This window comes from Colletotrichum gloeosporioides, assembly GCF_011800055.1.
Source record: "Colletotrichum gloeosporioides strain Lc1 chromosome Unknown consensus_48, whole genome shotgun sequence".
Lineage (NCBI taxonomy): Eukaryota > Fungi > Ascomycota > Sordariomycetes > Glomerellales > Glomerellaceae > Colletotrichum > Colletotrichum gloeosporioides.
Window position 1 is genome coordinate 41229 of NW_025544693.1, and position 12832 is coordinate 54060.

A 12832-nucleotide genomic window follows, 5' to 3' on the forward strand; every position below is an offset into this window, starting at 1 on the left:
CTCCAGCAAGGTTACCGAATTTGGCAAGGTATCCTAAAGCGCCGGCCGGCATCGCATGGCCAGCTTTCATCATCTTACATCTCGGTGCAGACTGGGAGCGAAACAAGGGTCACTTAGTTATCCATCTATCTTTCTCATTACGATCATAGGTTGAACATAAACAAAACGTTCTATTTACCAAGCTGACAGGCGTGTTGTAGTATGTACATGGGGAAAGGTCCCCGCTGGGCTCTCGATGTTTGGTCGCACTGATGTCTAGTGAATTCGAGCATGGCCTGTGCGCCACAGCTGCTAACAGCTGAGTACATCTGGGAAAGCAGTTTCTTCTTCATACCCCTGAACAAGCCAGGGCATACAATGAAAAAAGAGGTTCGCGTCGCCTGGAGGCAGTGTAATACCAGGGACACTGTGGGATGAGTCGTGTGCAAGCACAGAGGACTCTTCCCTAAAGCCAAAAATAAGAATAATCACGATTGGTCTCCTTAGAGACCTTTCAGAGATTAAACTGAAAAGAACAGATACTACACTTGATCTAAGCCAAAAGGCCTGTGAAGAAGTTGTTAGCAAATCGTGTTATTCGAGGAGGCATTGGCTTCAAAGACTTACAAAGAGAGCTAGAGAAGAAAAGAAAAAGAAGAGGAAGACGAAGAGACAGACGCGGGTTATATAGAGTTGTGGTGGGCGGTGTCGCGGGGGACAGATCACTCGTGTGGCAGAATTTGGGACGAACTGACTCAGCCAAGACCCGGAGGGTCTTTCCACCGAGTGGGAACAAAAGGAAATGAGTCCTGGAAACATCCAATCAAAGTGGTTTATGCTCATGCGGCTGTCTTGGGGCTCGGCCATGTTCCGGTCGTGTTACCTAAACTTTCCACATTCCTGACAGGGTATGGCTCAAGAGCGGTCACACCATTGGCTCGAGCATGTTTTTACGTCCACTGATTGTCTCTGGCACCTTGCAAACAGGCTGTTCCATTGAGGTCTATGGAGAAATGGCTTAAGAAGAATATTGGATGAGCCAGGTGACGGGCACGAATGGTTATTGCAATTAGGCATACCTTGAGAGGAAGATTCGATATTTGACAGCCGCCTTCTTCACCGAGCTCACCGTGATGGCGCTTGGCCAAGGGAAGAAGAGGTGGCGTGGCTGAACAGATCGTGGCTTGACCGAAGTCAGAGATTGACCGCACACAAAACCTCTTTGGCCAGGCGCCGACGCGACACAATTCTATACGCTTCGAACTCAGTGGATTTCAGGAGAGACAGCGAATCGAATTGGCTACCTTGTTGATGTGATCATCAAGGTTTGGCCCGACAAGCGACCGATGATCATCATTGAGATTCACGGTGCTTGATGGTGCTCGTGATGTCTCTAGAACAGACAGCAAGTGTGTTTATGGGTCAAGGATTGATTGCGCGAGAACATCTAGATATACATCGCCGGAAGGAACTGGCATGCTCACTGTTTGAGATCGTCTGAGATCGAGATTGAGGTTGGCGGCGATGTTTTGAGGATCATTCCCGATATTTGACGTTCTTGTTTGTTTCTTCATTCTCGTCCTTTCTCTGCCGCCGTTCCTGCCGTCGTCGTCGCTGTTGTCTTGAATGTCTCTTGTTGTTGCTGTCTTTATTGCCCGTTGGTCTATCGCTTTCGCTATTGTTGTTGTCGTTGTTGTCGTCGTCGTCGTCGTCGTCGTCGTCATCGCCGTCCGTCGTGCACCGCCGCCCCTCCACTTGACGGTGTCCTCGTTTACACAAGGCAATTCCAAGCAACATGTTGTTCCAGAACACCAAGGACGAGCTAATAGAGACTATGCAATAAGTTCGGATAACCCGCGCATAAAATTTCGATGATGATGACACATTCTCCCAGGAGTGAGCCGTGATCGCCAGTCACAGCCTTCAATCCCATGCCTAAGCAAGCGCCACAAAAACATGAGATCGATGAGACCGTCACCCCCGTACTCAACAGTACAGAACTACATAAGCGACTACTTCTTCCTCTCCTTCCCGACAACCACCGCCACCGGTGCCTGGGCCGGCGGGCCCCTATCTCGGTGCTGCCGCCCCACAGCACCACGCCGTCACCGACACCCTCAAAACCCGGAACAACGGGGCCTCGGGCCGTCACTTGGTCCGTCTCGGACATTTGGAACGGCTGCGTGAGGCCTGAACTCCCTTTGGCTAGTACCCGGAGACCAATTGCGAGGACATGCGCTGAGGGAAACGAGCAACAGGAACACCAGCAGCAATACATCGTCTCGTATCTCGCTATGAGACTGAGTTCGTGTCTGACTAGACGAGAAAGCTGGGACCCTCGTTTATTTGGCGGTTAACAAGTCGAGTGGGCCGTTTCGTTGCTAACTTTACCTTGCGAAGCTCATTGACGACCGGTTGTCTTTTCGGCCCATGAGATGGGGGAGATCCCGTTCGGGATCGTCGATTCAGGGCGCGTGATCAGCTTAGTCTAGTTGAACAAATATAGGAAAACTGTGTTAAAGGGCTAATTGTCAGTCTAAGAAAGATATATATCACACTACATCATCAGGTACAAGTGTCAAGGCAGGATCAACCTCACCTTTCTCACGATGCCATCGATGCCATTTCCTTCGCTCATGCCTAAGCTGGCTTGAAAACCGTACTTTCCTTGCCTTGCTGCTTGCTCTTTCCCTCTACGAAAACAAACTAAACGCCGAACTACCGTTTTTACAGGTATAAAATCCGCTGTTTCAGCGGCTGCGTCGTGAAATAACTTTCTCTTCTATTCATCCCGCAACGTTCGTCAACGATCGGTACAAATTTTGAAGGCATCACGCCTTTCAACAGCGTACGCCCTTGAGCATCAAAGGTCTACGAGACTGGTTGGGGAAAGTTGAGAACAACCAGCTTACGCGCCAACTGAGCAAGAACACGGACGAACAAGAACGAACTTGAGAATATCAAGAATCGGGGTATTCAGAACTACCAAGAACAAGACCCAACGATGTCTACTGCCGACGCAAACATGGCCAGTATCGAAGAGCGCCGTCAAATTGTCGAAACACGTCTCAAAGAGGTCTATGATGCTCACGAGAGCATCAAAGAGGACATCGAACTAGACGTCGACTCGCTTGGAAACAATTACAGGCTCTTAGTCCTTCACGACGGCCTGATCAAAACGCTGGAGAAGAGACTGGAGAGAATACGCAACTCGGATAATACATCTTCAGATAAGCCTAAGGATAACAGCAAGCCTGAGGATGACAGCGGGCCTGAGGAGAAGAGCGACTCTGAGGAGAAGAGCGAGCCCGAGGATGACAGCGACTCTGAGGATGATAGCGAGCCTGAAGAGAAGAGCGACTCTGAGGAGAAGAGCGAGCCCGAGGAGAAGAGCGACTCCGAGGAGAAGAGCGAGCCCGAGGATGACAGCGAGTCTGAGGAGAAGAGCGAGCCTGAGGAGAACGGAGAAGAGGGCGAGTCCAAGAGTGACGCCATTTCCGAGGCGGAGAGCGATAACTCATCAGAGGTTGAAATCCAAAGGACAGCTACAGCTAGCCCAGCCCACCAGAACGCTGACCAGAGGCAAAAGAGCGATGGTGCGAAAAAGCGACGCAGAGACGAGTTTGAGGATTTGGAAAGCGATCAGGAGAGCTTCTTCAGCAAGACAAAGAGGTCGAGACATCATGCTGGCGGCTGCGTCTCTGCTTTCGACGAGAAGGATCTGAAGCTGGTCAGGTTCATCCGGAGGATGCCTCAGCTGTCCACCGAGCGGCAGATCGAGAGCTTGAAATGGATCCATCCTATTGGGAAGAAGATGATGGTGGAATGGATGGATATGGTTGAGTCCTTCCAGATCATGACCATCACAGCGGCGAAGAGATAAGCCAACCATCTACTACATCGTCTCATTTCTGTCAACCAGTCGGCACTTTTCGACGGTCTATTCTTATCCTCAGCATTCTTACGATCATCAGAATCTCACACACAACAGCTGCGCAATTTTTCTCATGGGCGGCATTTTTGCAGCATTTTCAGCATCAGATGGAGAGCCAATGAACTGGCCACAAAGTAATCACAGGGGAGGGACATCCCATGACCACCGGAGGACGAGATTCCAGCAGAGCATAATTTCACAGCAATTGATTCTTCATGGCACAGAGATAGACATCACAGAGATTAGCCACATACACTAGGCCAGATATCTCTGAATTCTACAGTTTACAATGATGAAGACTCTTCTAATGTGATCAGTGAGTTGCCAATTTGCCTACAGGAAGCTCTCGCCTTGACACTCCGACGTTTCCAGATGGCTCAACAAGGCATCCTTAAGAACCTAAATGAATGGACGAGTATGCCGGTAGAATCGAGACTCGGCTTCGCCTAATTTCTTTGTCCATCATTTCATACGCGTACCCGGGTGGCAGACTCGCAACCCACAGATGCCGAAGGCCAATGGAAACAACACTAATGTGCCATAGCCCAATCTAGGTGCCTTACCCACAACACCTGCTACCGTACCTATCTGAAATCTCATTCACTGTCGGTGCGACGTTGCTCGGTTTCAAATCCATGATATAAGAGGTAGAAGAGCGTAAGAGAAGGGTTTTAGATCGTAGCTATTGACGAACAAAGAGTAACAGATCACCGCTGTTATCTACATGGAATCCTAAAGAATGGAACAAGTATCAGGATATAATCAGAGTCACTGGAGATCGGGGAAGGTTTTGGGAAAGGAATTCCTCAAGCATATATCGCAGACAAGAAGGTCGTACACAACCGCTTGCTTCGCCAGTCGCCAGTCTCCCGAACTGGCAGTACCCCAGTCTTCTCTGAGGTTACGACATCCAGTTTTCTTCCGATTTGAAAATCATACCCGAGACTATTGGGTCTACGTCGCCAAGACCACGATTGCGATTGTCGTCCTGAGACTCACTAGGATCCGGTACAGCATGATAGGGTCAAGTGGGGAGTGAACAGGATGGTAGAACGACAACAATCATGAATCTTCACCTTAGAAACGGAGCTCGAGTTAGAGGCTTGCTTCAGCAAGAGAGGGACCAAGGATAGCGTCAAGTACTAACATGGTCAAAGATGCATGTCTGAGTAGCATCCTCTGCAACTTCAACATTTAAGTCTATCTAGCTTAATGTGATCAACTGCATTTCTTACTGTGTAGCAAAGACCTTCGATGTATCTAGCTAGAATCATTAGTGTATAGATATTCCTCGCATCTATCGCTCTGTTACTAACTTTCTCTCCTCTTTAACTACAATACCTCCCAAGTGTCCACGCCTTGGCTATTGGAGTGGCACCTTTCAAAAGCATCACGAGTTGCACACAGATTCGGATTGGAAAGGCTGCTGAGAACGGAGCGAAGTACTCGTCAAGCAACGATAGCCGCTAGGAAGCCAGAAAGCAACACGAGGAGGGCAGAGACACTAAGGTGACGAGGGATATTCTCAATGAGCTGCAGTTGAATACCAAGATCATGGGTTCGTGCGAGGAGCTGGAGATCAGTTTGGGGAAGGGCCTGGAGAAGAGCCTGGAGAACCCACGTAACTCCACTGACGAATCTTCCGACGAGCACGCTGAACGAGACAACAAGTGTCAGAAAGGAAAGAGAGAGCAAAGGATCAACAAGCTTCGAGAGACGGAGAAGAGCGACACAAACATTCGCAGCTACAATGTTAGTGACTTCAGTGAGTCACCTTCTGCGGACTCCGGCAGCCGCAACTATGATGGAGGATGCTCTGCGGATGAGAGCGGTACGAAACCCATAGACATTGAGAACGACGAAGGATGCATGGATGTCAAGAAAGACAGGTCTTGGGCGTGGTCAGTGATAAGTCGCCAAAGGTTGAGACTCGGAACCTGAAGAGGGCGAGAAGCCAACAGCAGGATCAAACCAGCAAGAAGCACTGGAGTCATAGAAAGGACAATCGAAACACGGAGGAGTCAAAGAACGAACACCGGCCGGAACAGCGCGAGGTTGATGACGAGAAGAAGCGCCGCAGAGGCGATGCCGACGAGCTGGATAGCAACCGGGAGGAGTCACCAAACGGAAACAAGAGAACCAGAAGAGAAGACAAGGTGGAAGCGCCTCCTGGCACCGACAACATCACCCAGATCATGAAGTTCATCAGACGGATGGCTCTCCTGTCCGACGAGCGTCTGTTGCAGAATCTCCAACATGGCTTTCCCATGCATGCTCAGGACACGATTCTGGCAGGTTTTCGCATCATCGAATGGTTCCAGGGCACCGAGAGTGACTTGGAGGACCTATAGCCGGCTGCCCAAATGCTTGATGTTTGTTATACATTTTAGCATATCGAAAAACTCCTCGCGGCACATGCTCGCCATCAGCGTTTCGACGCAACGGAAAGCATCTCACACGCTGGGATGCAGAAGGACGCTTACACAACAGTTGAGCTCTATGTTCGCACACAAATTGAGAAGCAATCGATCGATCGACCGTGGATAGAGAGGTTTGGTGAAGAAGCCTACAGGGGAATTGGCGCCAGAGAGAAGCCGAGGACTGAGTTTACGAGCAGGCTGAGTTACTCTAGCAGAACAGATTCCTCACAGCGATTCGTCTTGATAGCACAAAACTTAGCCACTTGCGTTAATACTGGCGTTTTCTGATATTCTGTCTCTTAAGTCCTGGCTCAGGGCTCTTTGTGACGAAGTCCTGACTTACTTGAGTACGATGGTGGATGCTTCACTCATATCTCAAAGTAATATCCAAATCGTATCCACTCTTTGAAGAAACTACCCAGAAACTAGCCGAAGAACAGTATTTCCATGCTCTGTGTGACTTAGTATGTCATGTCCAGCGTGACAACACCAAGAAAACATGGGCCTCGACGTCAGAGAGACTTGACATCTTCAATGACGTTTCCATCCCCAAGGGGTCTCATTCACATCACACAAAACAACACACTCCAAGCACCCTCCACCGGCTGCTCTCCGAAAAACACCCGCCACCATGCGCCTCAACTGTCAAAAAAGTCTCACATCCCACGACCCCCAGGAACTTACACCATAACCAGGATAAGGGGGCCTTCGCCAGCCAGAAACAGACTCCACAGATAAGAGCCGAACCTGTGCCCTTTCAAACGCGGGACATAAGGGATCTAATATCCCAAACACACCGAGGAATCCAAACTCTTTTCCCGGGGGAGAGAGATGCGCCAAAAAAGAAAGAAAAGGGGGGGGAAGACACACATCCAGAACCACCACCGCCACGCCTTTCAACCCCAGGAACGCGGCTCCCTCACGCCGTCCCTCAGCCGCATCCGCATCGAGAAAACACGCTGGAGGGGGGGCACAGTGACACGCAGCCGAATTGGCGCCCTTGATTGGCCAATTCCCCCACAACGGGGAGCTACGGGCGTAGACACATTGACAGCTCGGGAGCTGTGTCCATCCATCCAGAATGGTTCCCAAACATTGCAAAACATTTGCGTATCTTACTCTGAAAATATGTCAATTCCTTCTGCTGCCCAGCGGCTCGCACCAAGCCTCTCCCTTGGCCCCGTCTCCTCGGACATACGAGCATGTCTCTCCTAGCCCTTCCCCGATCCTCGAGAATCTGATGCTCAGGGGCTCTAAGCTCCTAGCTGCGTAGCTAGCAATCTTGGTCGTTTTCCCGTGTAGCCAGATCGTCTTCCTTAGGCCGGCCCCCACGCCCAAATGTCTCTCCGTCACAGACAACTTTCCATCATCCACAATCCCCTTCACCTCGAGTGTGCGTCAGCACACATCACCGGTATCTTTGCTCATCACCTCTCGTCGAGATGGCTACGACCTCCCCTCGTATCTCGCATACGCGCCACAAACACCCCCAGGTACTGCGTACTACATCAACACCCCCCCGACCCACGCTTTACCAAACAAGGCAAACCGGCGCCTCTCCAGTCGTACCGCCCTACTCCCCAGAAAACGACCTTTCTCTCCGAAGGGGAATACACGAAGAGATCGTCGCTGCACCAGCACGCAATACAAGGCAAACAAGACCGCAGACCGTAAGATAAAACCAAGATAACAAGAACCCTTCCTGCAGCTTACATACATGCAACAGTACACCAACATGCATGTAAAACACCACGCCTCTCAAGTTTCTCAGGGTCCCCTTCTCCGCCTCCGGCCCATTGGCACCGCACCCCCCCCCTCAGGAATCCAGACCGCAGCCAGTCCCTCTTTTTTCTTGCTGCCTTTTCGCCACCGCCCAGGAAAATTGCGTGAATTGAGACGGAAAGCAAAACGTACGTACACGTAACACAGGCAAGGGACAAGAAGAAAAAAAAGGCGTGGGTTCTCCACGCCCATTTGCGTTCGGGATCATGCCCTCATCGTGCATTATCAAAACCCGATACCGCAAAAGTCTCCGAACACTCTTACGCCGTGCTCTCTGGTTTCTCTCTCACCCCGCCCTTCTCCAGTGGTCCCTCCCCCACCTCCACGTCTCCCTCCGGCTCTGCTCCCCTCCTCACCCTCCCTTGGCTCCCGCACTGCCCCGGTTATCCCGCAGGAAAATAGAACCAAGGTCCAAAGGCAAACGCAGCCCGCAACCTTGTCCAAGCCGTCTGCCGTCTGCCCCCATCCTCCCTCTGAAATAACCAAAACTCTCACACCCAATTCGTAATCCCACTTACCTTACTCAACAGCATCGACTCAGGCCCGAGAAAGTTACACATCCAAGTTACCGAAACAAGCAAAAAGCCGCAACCCCCCCAAAAGAAACAGAGATAACCATACTGCGGTAGTCGAGTGAATAGTGTGTGTGATGTCCTGCATGACGACTCAAGAGACCGGCAAAGGTCGTAGATAACCTTCAATGCCACATTCTCTCTCCACCATCAGGAGAGAAACAGGACCCTTGAGGACCCTGAAAACGTGAAGGAACACAAAATCGTGGGATAGAACAAGCATCAGACCTGCATAGCTCCGGCCGCCCTCCGCCGCCCATCATCCACAAAAACCCACAACCCAAGCCAAACACCAGAAACAAAATAGATCGTCGGAGGAGAAAGGACCCCTTCCGTCAGGGCATTCAGTTCCCGTCACTCAACGCAACCTGACACGAGCCACAAAGTCCCTGACCATCCACCCGTCCATCCACCACAGCCTCGGTCCGTCCCTACCACCACCGCAAACCTACACAACAGCAGCTCGCCAAATACAAATCCACACAGAGAGATCACACTCAGCATTAAACAAAACCGTGGCAATGGCACCGCCCGACAATCCAGCGATCAACCGCAGGGATACTCCAAAAAGGATAGATAGTCAGATAGATAGATGCCCCCCATCGAGCCTCATAATCAGCCTCACTCCCCACCCGCCAACCTCACCTACGCCCTCAAAACACGCACTAACCAGATCTCTGCCGTCTCCGTCTCCCATCTTGAGCCGCACGGGTCCGGGGGCTAGGGAAGCGGGGACAGAAAAAGCACGTAATCACCTCCGCCTCCATGACGCCTCTCCCTCCCACGGGAGGGGACGGATTGCTTGTCTCGGATGATCGGATCAACGAAAAATTCTGCGGCCGCGGAGGTTATCGGACGGCGGGCGGCTGCGGGCAACCCTCACGTCAGTTGTGCAAAGCAGAGAGAATTGCCTCCATGGCGGTCAAAAACTATTACAGCTGCCATCCCTAGCGCCGAGATGTGAAAAAGCAATAACCGCAGCGAATGAACTGAGACATTGGCGTACGAAGACAGAACACACTGGCCACGAGCCCAACGGCCAGACACACTCAGATCAAATGACAATGGGAAGTAAACAGAGATGTTGTCATGATGGGCGTCCGCCGCGTCGATTCATTTGCTCGAGCTTTTTTAACCTCTATGTACTAATGCCGTGGGTCTCATCCCGCTCACACTCTTTGGGGGCCCCAAGTTCCCTTCCACATCCCTTCATCCCCAGGCTCTATGTAAGCCATCGCCAACATGCCCCAATGTAATGTCTGAGGCGCTGCTCCGAAAAAAAGTGTCTTCCAGCCACGGTCACGCAAGCCTGAGCGTGAGACATGACATGCAGAGACCCCAGATCAGCAATCACGCTAGCGTGAGCACCTTGAGGAAGCGCTCCCGATGAGGCCCAACCAGCTCTTTTGTTGTGAAACAAATCATTTTCTTTTGTTCTCCTCCCTCTTTCCAATGCGCCGGTGCTGAAAACCCTGGTTCCCTGGACCCAAATCGCGTGCCAATTCATGATGACAATGACCAACCAAGTTTCCCCCAAATCCCTCCTAAAATTGTTACATGCGTGTTTCCGTATGTTGTCATTAGACCCCCACGCAACATTCCAGTTGCAAGTGTGTCGAGGGCAGTATCCAGCCCGTTCCAAATGTTCGCTGTGCCGAAGCGCCGATGCCCAACCCGTTTCCCATCCGTGTCGATTCCGTGACCAGTAGTGATGATATCCGCTGCGTGAAAATTCCCTCGATGGTGTCATTACGTCGGAATCCATGGCCTCGTATGAGCCGATTATATCCCCGCAACAATGTCTGAAGCGCCAACTTCCTCCGTATCGTACATCCACTGGTGACGGCCGTCGTGCCGGGGTGTTGTCCATCGATTGAGAATCCGAGACCTTCCTTGGCTGACCTCTTCACTTCCTCCAACCCACGTTCCAGATAACATGAGCAATGTCGCGGGCTGTATTAACTGTATCAATGACCCGGCCGATGATGCCTTCGTTGGAAGATGATTCCCCCTCTTCATATGGCATGAACATACCTGACGAGGTCCTACGCATGCCAGCCGGTTCGGCGTTCAGACTGCTGGTGGACGATGATCGCTGTAAGCCCGTTGACTTGTCGTCGGTCTTGGTTGGTGATTGCCAGCCCATGGAAGCATCATCCTCCTCTTCATCATCGTCGTCGTCGAACAAAAACTTTCCAGATCCTTTTGATGGTCGGAGTGTTTCTTGGGAAGATGAGGGCGACATGATGGGGCTTCGGTAGACGCCGGTGCTGTGCTTCATTGCCGTCTCTTGTGGCTCAGGCGTGTCTTCTCGGTACTTCAACGTCGTAGACGGTAGCATGGCGATCGTCTTGCCCTCGGCAGCGGCAGCCGCCTTTGCCGATTTTTTCCTAATGAGAGGCATCTTCTTCTTCGTCTTGGACCTCTTCATCATAATGGCGCCTTCATCCGAGTCGCTGTTGTCGTAACGTTCCGTGTCGGCATCATCATCTTCGTCATCATCACCCTTGATATCAACCGCGATACACTGAGACACCTGCTCGTTGAAGTGGATGTGCTTCTTCTCACTGCTAGGTGAGATAATGCCAGATGAGGTGCTGGACGGGCACAAATTTGAGCTCTCGCGGCTCAACCTCCTTGACGAAAATGGGAATGTGACGTAGTCGGTTGAGGCACGCTCCAAAGTCGGTCGTGCGAGTCGTCTCCTGCCGTCCTTCTCCTGGGCCTGGACGGCTGCAGCGGCCTGCTTGACCAGGGAGGAGGCAGATAGCGACCTCTGCAGCATGATCTCCGACATGCTCCTCTTCTTGAGGATGGGCTTTTTGTTGACGAAGGAGTTGTTCTTTGTCAGCCTAGCACTGTTAGGGTCGGTGCTGATAGGGTTCAACGTATTTGGACCCGTCTGCAGCGGTCCGTAGAGCCAAGTTACATCACAGTCCTTGAGCCTGCAAGAGGGTCAGTAAGAGCCAGGTTTGAGCAGTGCAGTATACCAACCAGTTGAGCGTTTCTGGCGACACCGTCTTGAGCTTGTTTTTCGCCTTCATCCACGTTCTCCATGAAGCATTTTCTAAGCGGGCGGCATTGCTGTATTCTGATCTCCGTGACACGATGAACTTCCATGATGACCAAATATCCTCCTCTTTCCAGTTGTGCGACAGGTAATCGACGTGTCGTGACGGTTGCGCGCGGACCGCAGTGTCGTCTTCTGCGTGTTCTACGTCGAGAATGAACTCTGGCGTGTTTGGCCGAGACGTATTGCCCTCGGTGTCGTTGTCAACAGGCGAAACCGTGTACGAGTCACCCGTCCTGGGACTTGTTGGTGGTTCCAGGTCTTCTACCTGATCAAAGTAGCCAGACTCCCCATAATGAGGAATGACGAAGTGGTCGTTGGCGTGCACGGCGAGGTCTAATGTGTCGTCGCAGTCGGAGGCGATGGAGACATTGCTGGCGGGTGTTGACGAGCAAGACAAATCGGTAGACTCGGCATGGGCGGTTCTAGGAGAGGACGGGGCAGAAGATGGCGCAGAATCGGGATACACTTTTGAATCCGCAAAGGCGTCGCTGATTTGACTTGCAGAAGCGGAAGTGTGAAAGCCGGACTGTTTCGTTACGAACTTGGGTTGGGAGTGCGACCGACGCAAATTGGAAGAGGAGAAGTAGGTGTTCTCCTCTGACGATAGAACGACAGCCATTGTGAAGATGTTTTGAGCGAATTGAGGAACGTTAGTCCCTAATCGCCGCAACTCCTAAGCAGGAACAAGAAGGATCGATCATAAGTATCCAAGGGGGTGTTTTGGTGGTGACGGATTTGTTGTTGTAAGTAGGCAAGATTGCTCTTAGCAGCAGCAGCTCGTAGATCGTTGACCAAGAAGTCGGAATCGGGTGGAGGGCAGGGGAGAGCGAAGAGGGGGCTGTTTGGGGCGGGAGGATGACGGTCCCTTTTCTTATTCGTTCTACACCAGGCCGTTGGTTATTCCGTGCAGGTTTTTGGTGGCTCAGGACCTAGCGCGGTGGCGTCCCAAGAAACAAAGGCGGTGACTGGAGCGATTCGCGGGGAATTTCGCCAGTGGAAAAGGCGGAGAATTGTAGCTGGCGAGGCGTGAGTGTAGACAGGCACACAAGAATGGCTATGGCTGCGTTGCGCT

The 12832-nt window shown here is 51.6% G+C and overlaps 2 protein-coding genes across 2 annotated transcripts; both read right to left on the reverse strand.

The window, feature by feature from the left end:
* Positions 1–291: 291 nt before the first annotated feature.
* GCG54_00004041 (uncharacterized protein) lies at positions 292–798 on the reverse strand (the record flags this gene model as incomplete). The annotated part of the gene is made up of 2 exons (XM_045404096.1): positions 292–546; positions 607–798. The coding sequence occupies 2 exons, from the start codon at positions 796–798 to the stop codon at positions 292–294; spliced, it is 447 nt and encodes a 148-aa protein (XP_045263931.1).
* A 9795-nt stretch (positions 799–10593) lies between these two features.
* On the reverse strand, positions 10594–12379 carry GCG54_00004042 (uncharacterized protein; the record flags this gene model as incomplete). The annotated part of the gene is made up of 2 exons (XM_045404097.1): positions 10594–11632; positions 11682–12379. 2 exons carry the CDS (start codon positions 12377–12379, stop codon positions 10594–10596), a joined length of 1737 nt encoding a protein of 578 aa, XP_045263932.1.
* Between the last annotated feature and the right edge of the window lie 453 nt (positions 12380–12832).